General features: G+C 35.8%; 1 protein-coding gene across 10 annotated transcripts in view; it reads right to left on the bottom strand.

The window, feature by feature from the left end:
• The window catches only part of LOC148650471 (teneurin-2-like), a 413,744-nt gene that overhangs the window by 47,875 nt on the left and 344,434 nt on the right, over positions 1-21,435 (bottom strand). For all 10 annotated transcript variants that reach the window (XM_088604296.1, XM_088604299.1, XM_088604298.1 and 7 more), the window contains 3 exons: positions 17,358-17,552; positions 14,471-14,671; positions 12,426-12,611 (listed from right to left, as the gene is read on the bottom strand). In XM_088604296.1, coding sequence (XP_088460422.1) covers positions 12,426-12,611; positions 14,471-14,671; positions 17,358-17,552 — 582 coding nt within the window. The remainder of the gene's footprint in view (positions 1-12,425; positions 12,612-14,470; positions 14,672-17,357; positions 17,553-21,435) is intronic.

Below are 21,435 nucleotides of genomic sequence, written 5' to 3'. Positions count from 1 at the left end.
ATAACTTTAGTGTGAGAAAACTGAAAATAAGCTTGCAAAGCCTTTAATAAAGCACCCTATTACACATACTTGAAAGTGTTTACGATGAAGATATGGATTTAATATCCATAATTATAATTGCAAATTGTGCCGAGGCTAAAAATATAACTATATGCTGGAAAGTAAAATTGAAAGTGATTAATACAGTACCTTGATAGTTCATTTGCTTTAGATTGGTTTGTTTGATTTTCACTTTTATGTTTTTAACATTTTTTTCCATTTGGGAATCTTTTCTTAAAGACACATGAGTAGACAGCCAAAATCCAAGAAAAACATTAAGAACTACAAGACTACAAGAAATGCGATATGTCTCTTCTCATAACATATGATTGTACTGAGTGTCTTCTGCCATGGGGGGATGACTTAACCCGTTCAACAAGATCCAATTTTGTTCTTTGTAAGGAAGACTAATGTGCCAAGCAAAGGTCTTCCATACTGAGAAACATGCTGGTGTAGACAATGTATTGATTGAAAGTGCAGGCATGTTCTAGCACTCATATTGAGCAATATACTGGAAACACAGCAAGGAACTAGTCATATGGTATCCCATAAGCCCAACTTGTTAACAATGTTTTTGCTAATGCAATTGTTCCCAGCTGTTTTGTTGGACTATTAAATAATCTGCTTTTCTGTTTTTTTTTATTGCAAAAAGCAGTTTGAGTAAAAGGCACGTAAAATACCTTAAAATCAGAAGCATAAAGGTGCATTAGGTAGATTATTAATTTAAAATAAGCAAGACTACATTTACAAATCTCTTCCATTAACTATATTTGGCTATAAAAATAGCTTTAACAGTCTTTTAATCAATTTCAAATTACATATGGATTCACCATATCTACAACACAAACTCTATTAAGAGTGGGAGACAAAGTCATATTAGGAACTCATTCTATGGCAGAAGTTTTAGATTCAGCTTCTGAAAAATTTTAGGTTATTACAATACTTTCAAAAATAAAATCCATGGTTTACACCAGACACATAATGGCAAACTATTACATAGCTTGCTTTAATTAAAATTTCTCCTTCTGAGACAATTGTCCTATCAGATTGACTATTACACTCCATACAGGAAAGACATTGAATCTTGATTAGCAATTAAAGGTTCTTTTTCCTTTCATTAACAACTGCTGGCAATTGTTCAGTTAACAGTTATCTCAATGATGATGAGGGCACATGCAAATATCAGTGGATTTCAATAAAGCTGCCCAAAATATCCCAGGTGAAGCTATGTCATTATCTTGTTACCATAAATATTTTGCAAAAAAAAAATGCTTTGTGATTCCGTGTGGACTGCAGAAAAACCTCCAGGCAAATGCCAAGATAAAGCAAGTCATTGTGACCAATTCATTTGTATTCCTCCTGCAGACAGTGTAATAAAACGTGTCAGCCACTGTTGCTGCATTTCAAACAGTGCCGGGCAACATCCAGAAGTATAGCTAATGATCGCGAGGGATAGACACATGAACAAAGGCAGGCATTGACAAACACAAGTAGAAGACACTGTAATTAGCTGTCCTACCCCTTCAGCACCTAATCTTTACTTAATAGAGGTTGTCTTATTTTAAAGGGAGGCGTGCTTTTGGAATACGGATAAAAGGCTCCATACAGATTTTTTCCCTTCATTTGTATAACTTTTCCCAAACACATTAGCACAATCTTAAAAAACAAAGAAAAAAACCCTCTTAAGTTACTTAGTTATTTCCAAGAAACAATTGTTCTGCCATTTGTCAGAAAAAAATGAAAGGTGTATGCTGAGTCCTTCTACATTGCTTTGACATTTTGTAACTCCTACTGCTCCAACTTTCTGAAGAAAAAAACAGAGTAGCATGATCTATTTTCAAATGGCCTCCAAACAATTACATTTAGATTCCTCAAAAGGTAACCATGGCATTATTGAGGTAATGTAACACTGTAATACTATAATTCATGTAGTACAGTATGTCCTTTATATCTAATTTAGTTTTGAAGTGAAGTATACAAATACAGTTACAAGCAGGCACGCAACGCTATTGTTTATCAAGTTTGAAGTTATATTTTCTATTCATTTTACCAAAATCATTACAGTATATCTGGAAATGGGAAGAGACATTCTCCACTGAATACAAACACAGTTTAATAAACATAATACAGTTGAAAAAGCACAACACCAACAGTTTGTGAACAGGAACTGGAAATCTTGAGGATGTCAAAGTTTCAGGAGTAATTTTCCCTTTATCCCCCCAATATGTAAGCATTACTTTGTATCAGAAATAACTTCCCTTATTTTGGTAACCTCTTCTATAGTGAACGCCTTTGCAAGTTTTTCTTATATCTGGCTCATAGAACAGTAACTATGAAAACAAAATGCTTCAGGCTACTGTAAAAATATAAATAAAAAAACACCTTTTTAAAAAAAAACATATTAGTCATTGGGTCTGTATTAACTGGGGAATACTAAAAATATCTGTTTATTAATTTGAAATAGTATATGTATGCTGTCCTCCAACTCCAGTCCTATAGAGCTTTAATCCTGCATTAAATGATCAATTTGTAAAGAAGTAAATCACATAAACTGTGATCAAGCTGGTAAGATATTGAATTAAATCATTTACAGACGATTTGGGCTCTAATGCTTAATACCATTCAAATGAAGATGACTTGAAATTACCTTAACTGAAAAAAAATATTTAGTTGAAATAATCAATAAATTACATTTGTTTGCCAAACTTTCAAAAAAGGTAACCTATATACAGTACCTAACTTGATCGGAGGCTCCCAACTGTGGAACATTTTACACTGTGCTCTCTGAATTAAACAGCATTGAGGCAAATAGCGAAACTCACTCACATTCCAACAAATCTCACCTAGATGTGGGGGCTTAGGAAACTACATTTTTCTTACTAGGCAAAAAGAGACAATAGAGAAGTAGTCTACATTACATTTAGTGGGCTGGCACACTTCATAAGTAATACAGCACATCTCAAAACAGATGTCTGCAGCATAAAACTAAGGTTTCTCTGACCCACCAGTCTATATCAAGGTGCTCTGCACTCAGCCCAATTAAGCTATAAAATGGGATCTTGCATTCTAAACTTTCAATTCCCAGCTGCCAATATTTCAGGACCATGGTCGGCAGCCAGCACGACTGATAATGAACACTGCAGTGTAGGTACAAAAGGCACAGACAGGATGATAAGTCTACTGAAGTCAGTAATTGGCTGTCCTTTCCCTTCTGTGCCAATTCCTCGATGATAAAAGACATTCCTGTAAGAACTCACGAACTGCTGTCAGTGTTTAATCCCACATTAGCACTGGACAGAGAGGTGGATGTAAAGTTTAGCTCTAAGTCATCATTTACATATGAATCCTGTTTCCTGAAAGAATTACTTTGAACCACGAGAACTTTCAGTCAAAAAAAAAACGTTTGCCTCCTAGGATCACCAGGTACAAACTTAGTTTTGTAAGTTGACTCTAGTGTTCCTTCCACCACCTTAATAACAGCAGCAAGACAGAACTATAAAATAGCAATTAATTTATTTTTGGTATTTCTGATAATGAAGATAATTAAAACATCAATCTATAGAAAACCAAGAATTGAATTGATGTAAGACTAGATTTATTTAGAGATTTAGGGCAATGGACAATGGACAGTGGACAATTCTGAATGAACCTGTGAACCACAGAAAAAACACAGATACACGTACAAAGAAAAAAACACACTGTAAAAAAACACTAAGAACCAAATCAGAGGGTTTCAGTTAGAAAAATCATGAATAAAGCACTTATAACTCAAAATGCCAATATCGATTTAATGCACTTCAGTGAACTAGTGATGATTGCATGTTTCTGCCACTCTGTAAGTAACAAGCAAAAAACTGGAATTGAAGGCATTAAAACATTATTTTACTTCAGATTAACTGTTACTTAATTACTTGTTTCATGGGTATATTTTTCATGATCCAAGCTGACAAGTTAATTAACGAAGAATAGCTACAGAAAGGACTTAATAGTAAGAAAATGTAACAGGGACACAAATGTTTTGACACCTTATGTATAGTGAGTTTATAAATAATTTCTATAACTGTTATTGTTATTTAATAACATGATTAGCAAACGATAGTAATTAGCACTTTAATTCAATACAACTTTTCTTTTTTCTTTTACTTTTTAACGTACAAAGGTGTTATGTACTTAAAAAACGGCTGTTGTGAAATTGTCCTGACGTTGGAGAACACATTACTGTTGGCAAGCGGGATTTATCAGAAAGTATTTGAGAACGTTATGGATTCATAGCTCCTCTGCTGAGCAAGAGTATAATGGGCACCACTCTTAGCACTCTGTGAAACTGACAGAACCCCCTCTTAATCACCTTATTATGGAGAGGCATCTTGAGATTATAATAATGAACAGGGGTATAATTTGACAGTTCGATCTAAATTTCTTCAGGATTTCATCTAAGATTAACTTTTCTCCAAGGTAATCATCTTTTCCATATACTGATTAATTCTAATTCTTATGCTTTTTTTAAACATATATATATATAATTTAAGCCAATATACTATGAATAAACATTCCTGGACAGTATATCATTAAGTATATTTCATTGGCACCACAATCAAAATTCTAATTGTTTCTATTCCAGCTTTTGCTCACACACCTTGTGTTACAAATGTTTCTATAAGAAAAATGACTGTTTCTGAAACAGTACCAAAGCCTGTAGCATTTACCTGAGTCTCTCTTATTGCTCCCTTCATGGTATCATATTTGCTCAGTGCTCTAGGCACCTGTTTTAAAAGACCAAGTCTCCTGTGATGACACTAGGTGCAGGTGGGAAGTTGTGTTACCTGTGGCAATGTGCTATATCGAACACAGCCTGTTACATGGTACTTTTAAACTCTGCTGCAACCTAAACATGAGGCTTCTAGCCATGTTTGACTCTAAGCCTGAGCACCAAAGAAATTGGATTAAAAGCCCCAAAGCTAGATGTAGTCTACTTCTTTCAGCTTACACCAGCACAAGACCCCAACCCTGTTTTTTCCCACTTCAAAGAGAACAAACCTGTGTTGCATACCCAAGCTTCCTCTTTTGAAGTTTTTACGAAAGTGCGGCAGATTATTGTCTTTTAAGAGAATCAGCAGTTATTTAGTGTGGTTTTGTCATTATTTTTGTTTATATAACCCTTTAATTTGTAGTCACCAAATGTTAATTCCCATAGCTCATTACTTTAGCGGTCTTATTAGAGGGCTGAAGACCGTTCATTGTGCATTCTGAATAAAAACACAGTCACGACCGTCTGATAGTTTTCACAGTGAATGTTAAGGAAAGCTCATTCTCACATTAGCAGAAAGGCAAATGGCCACCAGTGTGTGGCAACATGAGGACACCATGACAGAGGAAACTCATCAAGTCACACTCTGTTAATGACTTTGCCTGGATTGTATTAAAAAATGATTGAGCATTATTAGCATTTTTTGATTGCTTAGTTTAGCCTGTTATCTATCAATCAATCAATCAATCAATCAATCAATCAATCAATCAATCATTTCATCAAGCAACTATAGCAAAGTCTGAGCTATAATAGATCTCCTATATCATCTTTTTGCTGTGTCAAATTTTCAATGTCATTTAATTTCATCCTTTTAATAATATTCAGGAAATAATGCGAAGGCTTATATAAACACTGTATTCTGTGCACTGAATAATAGCAAGATCATTTGTTTTTTTCAATTGTTTTTATGTCGCTTGTAAAACAATACAATTATGCAAGCAAGAGATTTGCTCTAATTGTATTCTTATTTCAGAGTCACAGGGTTAATGTGCCATGAAATACAGTATTAATAAAATATGTGTCATAGTTTAAAATAAACACCACAAGAATTTGTTCTTTCAAAAATACACCTTGGAGGACATTACTGAAATTAGGCTGCCACAGCAAAATGTTGTTTTACAGTATGCACTTACCTGCAACTCTCATAATCTAGCACTGCACAGTATTGCACACAAAGTCATCCTATTAAATGATGGTTAAGATTTTCTAGAAACTTAAAAGGCTTTAGTATTTACATTTGTATCACCAGTGTTTTTACCAATTCCTTGTCAAAAAAGAAACATAAAAAAACACAATGCAAAATGCTAGACAGATCATTTAGATTTGTGTACAATGCTAAGGTTGAGAGGTCCGATATGAATATGATATAAGTGAACTTTGATGAAGTCAATGGAGATTTTCAAGTGATTATGAAACCTAAGAGTAACCAATTAAGACCATGTTTCTAACCATTATTTTATTCAGGACTGTCCCCTATGGAAGGCACTCCTTTGAAATTTTCTTGGAACAATACAAAGGTAGTTCTCTGATCTTCTTTGCTATGATTAGAAGAAATTAAAGGTGCAAAAGAAGGCCACTTAGCTCAATGATCTTATCCATATGCTTTGTTTGACCATCAATCTAAATTCTCTCCATGTCATTAATGCACTTAAATGACAGCTGTAACCTTCATCAGCAGATATCAATAAAAAAGGAGAACAGAAAAAAGACTAAGAGGGTTTTTCCTAATGCATGCTAAGGATAACATCGAATTTAGTATAATATGGATTAAGCTTGTATTCTGATACTTAAAACAAAAAATAACATAAAACATGTTTTTATGTTTATGTGATGGGGATCATGTATCATATACCCATAGTTAGAGACTCTCCAAAATGACAGACCCAAAAAAAAATAAACTGCATAGAGCATTTTAAGTACAAAATTTACAGTGATGGTCAGGCATGGATATACTGTATTTTTCTTGTAATCTTACGTATTTCAATATTGCAGAGAAAAAATAGCTTGTCTGTATTTACTACAAACTCTCAAGAAATATGCATATAAAACAAATGTATAAACAGACTACTATATTAGTGTTCACAAATTGGAGACAGTGAATATACGAAAGCTTGTGTCAGGGTGAAGGGGGGAGTAGCTGAAAATTCCTGGCCTTCACGCTACTAAGCTCACACGCTGAGTAGAAGTGCCGGCAGAACCCTCAGTTTGATTACCTATCATGTGCGATGCCAAAATTAAAATGGCATTCCCAGATACAATTTATTAGCTTGATCAAATGCATCTGGACAGGCCTTTTCCAGGATGTCAACCACCTCAGCATGTCACTGATTAAAGCAACAATCAGGCCTCCAATTTTGAACAGCACACATGGCATATGCTCTTACCTTTAATCTTGTGGACAAGAACGAAATCATTTTAATGGCAGCGAAATAGCAATAAGCTATAAGTTGATTCTGTGTTATTCCCAAGTTTAATGTGATGAGAACCCACAAGAGTTACGAGGCACCTACTGTAATTACTTTGAAAACCCTGAGGTCAACCTCAAAGAGGTAACAGGGCAAGGTTTAGCCCTGGTCTCAAAGGGAAATGACTGCAGAGCTGTTTCACTGCAGCCTGCTGTGGTGACCTACTGTATATTGATGAGGTAAGGAACTATCCCTATACACTAGGTTCCTCAGAAAATAATTAAAAGAGAGTGAGTTCTGTAACGAAAATTAAACTGAGGATTGAGTGCTTCCACTTGACCTCAGTCCTTTTGTTAACAATGGCCCTCAAGACCAAAGGTTAAACCCTTTACTTAGTCATAGACATAATAAATAAACTATTTGGCAGTTTTAGTTCACACAAAATCAACATTTGGGATCAACAGTTAATCTACTTTTACTCATTTGACACGTAGCAATAAAACTTTAAAAAGCTGTTTAAAATGCTATTGTGCAAACGTCTGTGGTAATTGGCATTGCAAGGTGGCAGATTTGATTATTCCTTTTCTGAGTAATTCATCTGAAATAACAAAAAGCGGATTTAACTTGAATAGAAATATTTAGAATATGCAATACATTACTAGCATTCCAAGTGGTCTTAAAAAGTAGGTCTCTTTTTATTATTGTAGGTGTAAGCAGCTAGAACATGAAATGTAATTTCAGGACAAAATCATAAGCAATTTTAAGCAGCAATGAAGAATTTGCAGTATCCTTTACATTGTGTGTGCATCACGCAGCATCATTCACTCTTTAAATTGGGTTTAGATTAAACAGCAATATTTTGAATCACCACCATCATAGAGAGAATTTATGTCTTTGGATTTAGAAATAAGAAGAGACCTTCTTCATAACCACCTAAGACATTTGAAAACTGACAATAAGCACATCCATTTTTTTCTAAGAATAAAAACAAAAAATACATACTGTAGGAATAAAGTACTAAAAAGCATACCTACAAACTACTTCAAAAACCTCTAAGATACAGATTAATGAATGGCTCTTTGCTTTATCTATACTAAAAGCTCACTACTTAAGGCTAAGGCATTAATTTGAACAAAAAATAGGTCAAAGAGATACAATACCTTTTTTAATATTATCCAAATAGTCTGCATTAAAAACAAAACATGCCACCATTGAGAAAACATATTCATTTAAATATATATATATGATGAAACGAGGGCACTGCTGAATACTGACAAGGACTAGGTTGCCTGGGCAGATAAGGGAATAATGAAATAATTGTAGAAGAAAAATGTCTAAAAATATGAACTCTGAAATTCTACCAAAGGACATTTGCTTTAAAAAAGCAATGCCAGTTGTGCAACAATGGGTCAAAATCACTGCGTGATACAAGGTCGAACAATTTCTCATGTACATCACATCCTGAAAAGTGAGACATCTGTGTTGGTGAGGGCTAGAGATGGGGAATTCTGTGAACTTTTAAAGCAGAGTTTTTCTGACTTTGCAGACTGAAACAAATTCTGTGTTCATTAGCACAAGTTTGGGTAGGGTTGATAGGGTTCTTGATAAATGGGGTTGGGAAGTAAACCAAAAAATCTTCCAGTTATGAGAATAAGCATGTTTTCTTCCTGTCCACTAAGAACACAGTTTTCTCAATTTTATCAAGTAACATTAAAACAGCAAAGACAAAAAGCCAACTTTGTTGGGATCTTACAGTATGTCACTATATTAGAAAAGGTACCCATACAGAGTGCTGGGATACCCCTTGTTCAAGGCTTGGCTTTATATTATTGTATCATTCTGCATTATCACTGTATAAGATTGTATCAATTTTCTCCAATACTGCCAGGGTGACATGGACTCCAGCTGGCAAGATTGCTCTTGGTTTGATTTAAAAACACAACTTTGCTGGGCACTTATGAACATACAGTGAAGGAGCTGTATCACTTTTACAAGTGATGATATCTGCTGTAGTCACTGAGATTCACGGTGTGAAAATGGCAGATGGCTCAAACAGTGCATGTTCCAGGATAAACTGGCATGGTCCTCTTCCCCCCTGTATTAAGTTGATATTATGGATGTAAGCCAATTTTAATAACAATTGCACGGTACAGATTGAGTAAATGTAAATGGAAGTGATTAGAAAAAGACAGAAATCTCCACTGCAGAGAATTGGCACCTATCTTCCAGACCCATCAAAAAAGACAGTTAAGTAAGAAGTGACCTAAAATAGTTAAATACATTTCTAACCCAAATATTTATAAAATAAACAGATGATTTTAAAAAACAAGAAAAACATAATTAACATAGATTCTCATGACATGTCAGAGCATTATCAATTTTTATGAGTAAATGATGTTTTGAAGATAAGATTTACAGTACACGTTTTAAATATTTTTAATAAATTTGTTTAGAATAAACATACCAACCAAAAATGGAAAAAAGCTAATTATGCAATAAAAGTAGAGTCTAATATGTCTATTGCAGTATAACACTATTGACAATACTTCCATGGATTTTATGAGGTGCATTTTAAATGCCAAGTGGATGAAAGTTATGAGTCACATAAAGCACACCCTATAGGTAGATACTTTGGCAGCTCTTAAAAATAAATGCAAATTCGATCTCTATTATTGAAGAGTGCTCATACTGAGGTCTTTCATGATCCATTAGTTGAAGCGCACAGAATTCAGAGGGGAAATGTAGCTCATCTGGAAAATAGCCAGGATAGTCCATATTGAATATGTAATGGAAAAAGACAATTCAGAGACACTCAGAGAGAAGTACCTCTTTGTGGTTTGTAAAAGGCTAGAGGCTTGTATGGATTATGTACATGTTTGGGCTAACTGTGCACTCATGGCAACAGGATGTGATGTCTGTGCTTGGCTCTTTGCTTCTTGAGCAAGAGGAGGCACTTGTATATGAGTCCTTACAAAACTGTAACTCTCCATGGATCAAGTCTAAAATTCAGGCTCTGTTAAAATCATGAGCTTTTGCAAAGCTAGTGGTGGCTGCAAATGCATCTTCTAAGTGAATGGAAAGTACATCTGATAATCCATCTGCATCATTGTCTGCTCAGTTCATTCCTGAGATACAACATGGACACTCAATACATCCAACCTTTTTAATAAAAAAACAAGGGCAAAGCTAAGACGCACCTTAAAGGAACAATATATGCCTGCAATGCCTCTGTTTTTGCTTGTTCTGAAAGTGTTATCAGCAAGAAACACTTCTGACTTCTGTTGTAACAGTACTGAGTGAATACAGTATTTCTATTGACGTGTTAAACACAATGACCTTAGTAAATATTGTGTCAGCTGGGTTTGCTTAACAAACTAATGGGGAAAATTGTCAGAAAGAAGAGAGAGGAAGGATCTTGATGTATAAAACAATGAATATAAATATATATTTAATTTAGCCAATTATTTTTTTATTATACCAACCCAATTTGCAATATACAATATAAACATTCGTTTTTAAGACTTGACTTTCTGTCCACATCTCCCGTACCACTTGGGGAAAAAAGAAACACCCAGTATGTAGAGTGGCTTCTCCACATGCAGTGCCATTTGTTATTTAACCCTCTGCAAGCTCGACAGTGCCTGAAAGGAGAGTTTGCACCTACTGGAGGAGTGGGCCTACTCTCACTTACATCACTGTTTCTCCTTACATATATTATTTGATATATATTAACTAGAAAAGTCACAAATTCTGTTCTAAACCACTGTTTGCATTAATCTTCAACTACATCACTCATCTTTATGTTGAGTAGTTCAAGTTCATCGCATACCAGGGAAAACTGGCTCGTGGTAGAAATCTATTGAATGATAGTGTCTCTAGGCATAAGCAAAGAATTTTATTGACCATGTCAATTCAGATACACTCCAGAGTTTATCTATGTTTTACCACTGCAGAATACATTAACCCTTACAATCAGATGCTTTCAATTCAAGCCTCAAAGGAGAGATACCGTGCTGCTGCCTTAGGCAAATTTTGGATGAGATGCAAACTTCCACTAGAAGCTGTATTCATAACACATTCAATAGGAGCTCACTCAGAGGAATGAATGGTAAACACAGCACAACAAATCATAGATGGCTTGTCAATACAAACGAAGCCAACCTTGTAGGGTAATTTTATTTATCTGTTCTGGCAGCTGTTTCTATCCATAATATTTTTTTATTTGTAATTAAATCTCACGCAGTAATTTCTGGTTGAGATACTACATAAAGAGTAGCAAAAGCTTATGTTTAAAAAGGATAGAAAATGAGGGCTGTTATTTTTCACCGGAAAAAATGGTACATGCTTTATCTGAAAGAGTTAATATATCAGCTTTTATACTGATTTGGGGAAATAAACATTAAAAGCCCTATTTTTAATAGGAAATATAATTGGAAAAAGTTAAATTATCCTCCATATTGTACACAGAGCATCAGATTTAATTAGACATTTGGAGGAAGGCACTTAGGGCAAGTGTGTGGCATTTGTTTTGTACACAGAAGTACACTAGGGTGTAATTTATCTAAATGATAAAGACTGAATAACATCAGTGTTTACATATTTAAAATGTAAAAACCCTGTTGAAACCCATACACCTAAGTGTTTTTTTTCACATTCTGTCTAAACTGTCTATATCTCTGCGCATATATGTGAAAACTGATAACATAATATTATTTTTCTTGTCCGCTAGTTTTAAACATGGCGATAAGACATAAGAAGAATCTTTCTTAGATAGGCTTGTTCATGCTGTCTGCAGCTTAATTCGTTACAACATGGGTTTGAATTTCTAAATTGCCTGAGGGAGAGATAACTTTATCTCTGAGCGAGGTAGGCACACACATGCGAATGTTTGTGTTAAGGCTGAATAATAACAAGCTGAACTGTGTTTTAGCTGACAGTATGCCTGAACAATTAGCATTCATCACAAGAGAAAACTGAAAAGCTGTACCACGAAGGCTCCTGAGTTGAGCCTTAAAAAAAATGGGTGAAATGCGAAGAGCAATTTCTGTTTGACGAGACCTTTCCACGACCACAGGCATTGCAAACATAGACTTGTCCCTTCAAGACCCCATGAAGAAGATTGATTTTTAAAATAAAATAGTAAGTGCCTGATCTGTTGCTTGGAGTTTGCCTACCGATGGTGCAGTGTTCTCCATTCCAGCCCTGCTCACATTCACACTTTCCATCTTTGCAGGTGCCATGTTTCACGCAGAGGGGATTGCAAACGCGCTGGTCACATGCCATCCCGGTCCAACCTTCTTCACAGCGACATACTCCACTCATGCACACACCATGGGTGCCACAGTCAACGGAGCACACCTCTGTAAAAAGCAAGAGCACTTTATTTACAAACACACTCCAAAAAAACTTAACCTAGCCAAGTGGAGAGCTCTCACGTTGTAGAGCTCATTGTACTGTATATACATCTAGGGATTCAATCCAGAGCTCTAGACCTCGTAAAGTGTTCAACAAAAACAACAGGGTGTCGGGGATGCGGGTAATTCTGTTTGTGGGGCAGAGCCATTGTCGTGAAGCTACGGATTTAATCATCACCAATTGCTCTGCTTGGCTAAAGAATACAGCAAAAGCTACATTGTCTGGATTCTTTTCTGCCCACCAGATTGAGAAATAGAACTTGGAGATTAAACAATTGTTGTTGTGTGAATTTTTTTTACCCTTTCCAAATTGTCACGAATACAAAATAATTGACTTTATTTCTCACGAATTAATATAACTTCAACTCCCACGTTTTTCTTTACCTACCTTAAAGCTCTAGTGAAGTCTGTGTGCTAAAGCAAAAATAATATAAATGATATAAAAAAGACTTTAACTTCATTTGTGAAGTTAAAACTTCAAATTTCTTAAAATAATTATACATACATTAAATGAAATGAAATTCTGTCCTCTGAAATACTGTATGTTTATGATATAATATAATATATAATAATGTAATTAGCAAAGGACAGTGAATGGTTGTTTTATGAGGTTAACTTGATCTTGAGATTAACTTGATGATTTGACTGGTAGTAATCAATTAGTTCTTCCTTAACTTCAGATATGCGCTAATGCTATTTGAAAGGCTGTATGACTGAATATGTAAAGAGTTTTCAAATTCCTTTGTTTTCAGAACTGACACACTGTACAGATCTTTTAGATTTGGAGAGAAGGCAATTTATCTGACGACTCCTACAAGGAACAAAAAGAAATTGTTGCAAGGCATTTTCTTTACAGCTGCGTTCAGATATTCATTGAGCTTAATTTTCTTTCGTTGGGACATCTACTCTTTTTTATTTTCTTCACCATTTTTCATTTTTTTCCCCATATCCTAAAGAAAACATACTGTATACAATGATAAATCAACTTTTAATCACCAAGGAATGTAACCATCAGCATGATTTAATTGGTTAGAAAGTCCTTCAAAGCTTGCTGGCTTTTGGAACTCTTCACAAAGTAGTCTCAGACCATTGGAAATGATCTTTTCTACCAGAGCCCATTTTTGGAACAACTAAACCTTCCAATCCATTCCAATGGAGGGCCCCACTAATTTCTTTATTACATCCTACAAAAACAAACATGGTCAGACTAAATCCTAATTCTTCACATGTTCCCCCAACTCACTACTAAAGTAATGAAAGTGTTTTTAGATGCATTGTTACTGTCTCATTATTTGAAATGCACTGCTGAGTACAGATGGATGCAGCTCAGTGTCTATTTGCTCAAAGGCAAACATTCCCTAAATGTGACAGATGTCCCCTGCTGGCCAGATGGGCTTATGGCAAATACACATACACAAGGACAGTGATTTCAAATCTATTACAGGGGAATTTTCTCTTTGGCTGTGGCGTAGCTGAAGGTACACAGGACATGAAAACAATCAGATTAAAGGTGATTTCTTTATAATGCGCTAAAACCAACCCATTTTCAGAATCCCAGTCACTTCAAATGGATTTCTGCTCATTGTGAATTCTCAGCTGGAAAGGGTATGTGTGTGCATGTGTACATTTCCAACAATCTATTAAGAGATGATCACTGCCAAAAAAAAAAACTGCGGCAGGAAAAGAGGATTAATAGGAAGCAAGTCCTCAGAGGGATTAAGGGATATTTCTGCTTTCCAGCATTCTTGTGAACTTCGGGGAACGTCTGTTTTTGTGCAGGAAACTCAGGTTTGAGCGACACTTACCCACAGAGCAGTCAGGTCCCATCCAGTTGGGGTCACAGCTGCAGAGGCCAGTGTCGGGGATAAAGGCCCCGTGGCCATTGCACTGGTCTGGGCACTGAGCCCGCTGGAGCTCACAGTTCAGCCCCCCCCAGCCAGGCTTGCAGTGGCACTCCCCATTCACACATATGCCATTGTTTGAGCAAGTGGGGTCCAAACAATCCACTGCAAGACATTATCCAGACAGAGAGAAATCATCCATCAGAATAAAACGGCTCGCATCAGTTTCAGGCTCACGAAGTGCTTTAGCAACCTCAAGCCGAGCCAGGAGTTTTCAGCATAAAAAAACACAACCGTTTTTTTTTTTAAATGGTCCTGAAGTGTCAGCAGACTGCAAACACATAATGCATCTTCAGAGCGTTTAGAAGTGTGAAACGGGTCCTGAAATAAAACAAGTGCTGTTGTCTTTTGGCTTTAATCCTGCAAAGGTTAAACCTCCTTTTTTTATTTTTTAACCATTTAATTTAAGAGAGGACAAGAAAATAATCCAGTCATCGCTGAATATTCTGACACATAAAACTTCATTACTTTATTAAACAATTCTCATTACTCCCACGAATTCTATTCATCTTAATTGTAGAAGCATGACAAAGTGTGGAATTTACAGCTATGACAAATATAATCAAAGTTGTCGTTATCAGAGCATTTTTTCACATCAATACAACTGACTCTGCTTCCAATATGAATTAATTACACCTTTATAGCATTCATCAAAGAAAGGAATCTTCATAGAATTATAGTATTACTTTCATTTTACAAGTGCTGACAGCTCCTACCGAATAGATTACAGTACGTTTCATTACTTCAGATATGGTGTAAGCTTCAATAGCACTCCTACATCACAGTTGCAACTAAATCTTTAGTTATTTTCTCTCCCAAGTAAATGTCATTTAAATTCATACTGCCCATAAAATTGACAAGAAAGTGAAAAGCTATCTATATACTTAGAGTGAAAGCCATGCGTCAAATATTTCTCACCCTCACCCCCCCTTCACCTACAGTACACTTCAACTTTGGTGACTACCTCTGACAAAATACCTCCCATTTCATTTTCTTGTGACAAAGTCATTAATAGAACCAGCTTCTGTTTATGCTGCAGAAATTACAGATCAAAAATATCGATTTCAGTGTCACTGTGTCTTCAGGTAAATTGTTTGAGTGACTCTGGAGCAATGAATATTAGATATAAAAACCCTGCTGTAGCACAAGAAAAAAAAAAACTGCTGACCCTGTCTCTCAACCCTTCACCCCTTCTCTCCGTTGAGTTTCAGTTCTCTTTCTCTAGCTGAACTTTTAGAAAACAACATATGAATCAACTTCAGGCAATTCGTCTTAAAAGCCTGATCAATAAAATAGATTTCAACCCTTAATAAAATTTCTGATGTATTCGCTGCAGTTTTGTGCTTATCCTTCATCTAGGAATAATATAATCCTTAAGTGGGTATGATAGAGAATTCCCAAGAAGGCACTAGTCATTATGGATTTACATTCAATGTTTAAAGCAATTTTGCTGAATCAGAACACTATAAAAGTTACCAGTAATGGCAAAGATCCCATTGCCTGGAGAAATTAGCTCCTTTTTTATTTATAGAAAATTGCATGGATAAATCACTTGAGGAAGATTACTCCCCATAGTTCAGTCAATGAGAAGAACAGAACTTATTGCTGGAATAGAAACTAATTACAGGGCTGCCTCTCCATCCCCTAAAAACATAATAAAAAAACTGAACACTTAACAGAGACGTTTTTGAAGAATGTTTGGAGCTGCCATCGATAAGCTTCTCACCGTGGCTTTGGAGAGTAAAATTATATTTCAGGATTAGCAGCTAAAGGTATCGACAAAGTATGGATTAGCGCTTTGTCTGCTGTTTTACTCAAAGGTTAAGTTTCACATAAAACAAATTAGTAAATGTGATTTTCACCATTGTGCTTCAAAGAAGAATATTTATCATGAGCAAAATAACTTGATTAAAGAGAGAAAGGCGACGCAGCAGGAACTGCTGTGGTTGGAGGCTGCGATAAGTGTCCCGGCTTTCAGATCTATTACGCTGGGCCTGGGTTTTTCCCTTTATGTTCATGATGTCACAACCCACAAAATTAATTAAACAGTACTGTTGATGCTACACGCTTTAGGCAGAAAACACTTATTTATATTCCTACAGTGTTACAAGATGTAAAAAGAAACTAACCCTGCTTTTACAATGAAATGTTTTGAAAAATGAAAAAGCTAAACAGGAAAATGAATCATTTGGAAAATATCTTAAAAATCTGTTATTTTGTCTATTTTTTCCATCTTAGCGTTAAACTTTATTAAAAAAACACATATTTTATTGTTTCCCTGTCTCTTTCAGCACTAGGAATGTGCTCTTCTAGGGCACTAGGCGTGACCACTGTTTGCGGGAAATTATTATATGTTCAAAAATAGTGCAGAGTTTAATGTACAACAATAAATACTGTAACACAGAATGTTAACGCAGAAACATTTAAGGATTAAGTTAACAGACTTCATAAAACAAGTTACGTTAGCCACCACTTTCTGAAAAGCAGGTTTTAGCTGAACTCAAACAAACCTTTTCATGAAAAACAAAATGTACAGCTGAGCACAGGGCAGTCAGTTTTAAGGTGAAAAGTAACACTGCATATTCCATATCCAAGAAAGGAAAACTGATTATATTAAAATGAAGAAGTCAAATTTGGACCAAAAGAGAGCAGACCAAGTGCAACACAAAAATGACACATCTCTGACATGTCCATTGGAAACAACAAAGGTTTGTATCAAGGTTGCATGTTTTCATTGTAAATGGAAAACGCAAAAAGTTAAACGGTAAGATTTATTCTTTCCAAGGCCTACCTTCTCCGCAGTTCTCCCCTTTATATCCCAGGGAGCAGACACAGGTGCCATCTGTACAGGAGCCATGACCCCCACATTTGGGATCAATACACTGGTTAATGGGAACATCACATTCTGGCCCTTTCCAGCCACTGTAGCAAATACAGGCTCCTTTGTCATACTGGCCATTTCCACTGCATAAGACAGGGCAGGCAGCTGCAAAATAAAATGATAAATGAAAAACTTGGTTAGTTCATATTCCCAGGAAAGTTTGAAACCCTTCAGTCATTTATTTATATACAGTACTGTATATATAATCTACTGACAGCAACCTGGAGGTATTGATATCTTGGCTTAGGTTGAAATGAGTGTTTTTATTCTTTGATAGAAAATTAGTAATTGTTATTACTAAAATACCAAATACAATCTTTCCAAGAAGCAAAACATGTTGAATATCTTTCACCAATTAACCTATACTATATACTGTACATTTTATGTTACTCTTATATGAGTCATTTTAAATCTTTGGCAGTAAAATATGAACAAATGGAATGGTAACAGTACAAACTTTCAGAAAACCCATCCACCTGTCCATTATCTAACCACTTCATCCATTTCAGGGTCACAGGGGAGCTGTTCCAGTGTGAGGTGGGATGAACCCTAGACAGGCCTCCAGTCCATCACAGAGCACACAGAAACACACTCTCACTCACAACAGGGGCTACTTTCCAAGAAGCTAATTAACCCATAAGTATGTCTTTGGGACTACGGGAGGAAATCAGAGCGCCTGCAGGAAACCCATGCAAACACAAGGAGAACATACACGCTCCACAGAGAGAGCACCCCAGGTCTGGAATTGAACCCAGGCCCCCTGCACTGCAAAGCAGGGCTGCTAACCATTACACCATCATGCCACCAATTTTTAGAAAATACATGAAAAAATTGACATACTGTACATTATTTCAATGACAACCTGAAAATACCAATTTGTACAGAAGGGAAAACTTTACAGGGCAATTTGAGTAAAGCACCTCGCTCAGGGGTACAACAGCAGTGCCCTGACAGCAGTTAAACCCATAACACCCCATTCCAGCATCCAAAGGATCGTCAGCTACTTCATTCTGTTGTTTAAATTGGATTATTAGTTCTCCATTCAGTCTGGGCATATGAAAGGGTGAAAGGGTTGTGTTACTTTACATGCAAAGAATCCCCATTAATGTCGTTTGAACTTCCTTAGCCTTTAATGATATACTCTGCTTCTTTGTAAGAACAGTTCAAATACGCTTTGGTCTCATGGTTGAAATGGTTTTACAAAACAGATGTATTCCACAATTTAATCAATTTGACTATAAAATTTCACTGTATGGGGTGATGACAGGTGGTACAAACAGTAGCAGTGGCCTAATGCAGGTGGTACATATTGTTGAGATAAGCTCTTGAAGTGAGAGTCTGAGATTCAGTGATGGTCTGTTTTACTAATAAAGCAAGGGATATTATAGCTATTATGCCTCCATTTCAGATGTTTTATCTCCACTAGCTAACCTAGTCAATTTTGCAATGTGGCCTGTTGGCGACCAGCAAGTAATTAACTTGCAGATGGGCCCTCTTCTGCATGCTGGACCCGGGGCAGATGTATTAGTTGCTTTCTAAATTTACATACTAAAGAGGCCTCTTTTATCATGATTAAACACTATAATAACACGACTGACAGCCCTGCACTTATGCTTAAAACCAATTTATTTTTCAACTTCTCCTTCCTGGATATGGAATAGATTTTACTTCAAGAATATCTTCAAGTGCCTACAAGTGTCTATGTTTTTTTGTCATCTGGGGTAAGAAATTCCTACCTATGAATGTTATAGGCCATACATGTAGGTTTATTCAAAGAGATGAGCCAGTTTAATATGGCAAGATTTAACTGGGATTATTTATTCTTACTGAATTTATCTTGTTTATATTTCTATTTCCTATACAGTATACCAATTGGGGATAAAGGAAATAGAAAGAATATTAAATAGAACCTATTGATCACAGGCTTAATAGTAAACTCACCAACAATTATCTTTGTCTGACAGATATTATACAGTATGAAGACATTTTAAATAGTTTGCAAAGTCAAACCACCAACCCTGAAGCAAGTTGAAACCAAAGCTTACATAAACTTCTGTGCTGCATGGACCTGGGTGTCAAAGGGAGCCTCTTATATAATCTGTATTTTTAGCAACTAGCTGCTCGTAGTCCCTGTGGTGTTCCAGAAACGTGGTTCATTGCACAAACGCACTAGTGCATTAACCTTCCGCTTCTTAACAGTAGCAAGTTTAATCCCTCAATGCTGAGCTGGCTGGTAACTAAAATCACTGGGAGATATCAAGAAGGAACTCTTAGTCACTAAAGAAAACTTTGTTATTAATTACAACTGCCTTTTGCTTAATTAACGAGGGTGGTTGTTTCATTTGAGTTTTCTTTCTTCACAGCAAGACTGTTACTACTGGTGAAGCATGCTGGTAAATAGTGTTTGTGTCTCGATTGTTAATTACTTACCACAGTTTCATGGAAAAAAAAGACACAAATGCTTAGAAATAACAGAAATAATAAACATTATTTAAAATGTATCATTATTATAATATTTAATTCATATTTAACATTTTTATATGTGTGACACTGTGTAGTGGAAGCTGTGCTCATTTCACAAATATATAAATAATAAACTTAAGGATATACTGTACACATTAGGACATCAGTAAGAGTTTAATAAATTATTTACAATACTAGTATACTAGAAGAAAACAGCTTTTTTTTCTGATTTTCTCTGAACCCTACACTACACTGTTAAATAAACGTCTTAAATAAGGAAAAGCCAAATTTCAGCATACTTGCAAATTAGAATTACTTAGTCAATGTTTTTTTAAGTACAGTATTCTGTTTTCATGTACAGTATTTCATAATATTTAGTTTTAAAGGGAGCAGAGATTCTTCTCCACTTTTAAAGAGAAGGGGCAGTTGAAAAACCATACAAACAGCTGAGACCTCAGGATTTGACACATTACCCATGGTCTATTCTTACGAAAAGTCCCTTGGAGAACACTGCATATGTATAATGTATCATAGACTTTGACCTTTTATGTGTTGAAAGTCTCTGCGTGTTTCTTTTAGGAAGTAAGGATTTTTATTAATGAGCAGTGACTGATACTCATGATAAGTGCTGTGACAGTAAAATGTGGTCATGGAGTGTTTCATATAGTTTTATGAGTTAATAATAATAAAAATGCCACATATAGCCATATGAGAAACACATTGTGTGTAGTAGGCATACTACTTAGTGTGAATATGATTAATGCTGGTTATTTTCATTCCAATTTTATGGTTCTTTTTTCCCTACTGCACACTCCACAATCTTGACCTCAGCCTTTGCCTTAATACATAAAACTCTAACCAGGATATACCTGGAGGCGGTAGAATCCTGTACAGACCAATTAAACTTAGAAAGCTCTCTCCTTCTCTCTCTCATTACAAATGTAGTATCCTATCACCTTCTGAAACTTTACTGTAAAGTACTTTTTATTTTAAAGCACTGAACGTATTACCTACAAACCACTCTACAAAATCACTGACATATACAGTATGCTGAGTCAGAACAAGTTAAGGTCACTGGGGTTATACAGTATATACACGGACAAAGCATACGTTAATCACTTTTAAACTGTTTTATTTCACCATATACCATACGAATTGTGGACTCCTGATTAACCCTACAAGGACAAGATTTTGTACATCATGCATGTTATACCTGATAAAGCCTAAAGGCATTTCTAACTTGGGTCTGGACTATGCTATATCATTAGCCAGTTGAGGCCAGGAATCCCCAAATGGTGGAACATAATTTGTCAAGCACTACTGTGGTTGGTTGGGTGTGACTGGCCACAGTGTCATGGCCAGGGCCTGGGTCATGCTGGTAACTGAGAGTTTGCAGGTTTGTCTGTGAAAGTGACATTGCTCCTCCAATCAATACTCTTCTGCAGGTGCCAAGTGACCCACTGCATGGAAATATGTGGATATCTCTGAACGAGGCATGTTTTTGAAGGACAAACCATCTGATCTT

This window comes from Lepisosteus platostomus, chromosome 13 (genome assembly GCF_059453375.1).
Source record: "Lepisosteus platostomus isolate fLepPlt1 chromosome 13, fLepPlt1.hap1, whole genome shotgun sequence".
Lineage (NCBI taxonomy): Eukaryota > Metazoa > Chordata > Actinopteri > Semionotiformes > Lepisosteidae > Lepisosteus > Lepisosteus platostomus.
Note: the sequence above shows the minus strand (reverse complement) of the source record. Positions and strands in the feature narration are given on the sequence as shown.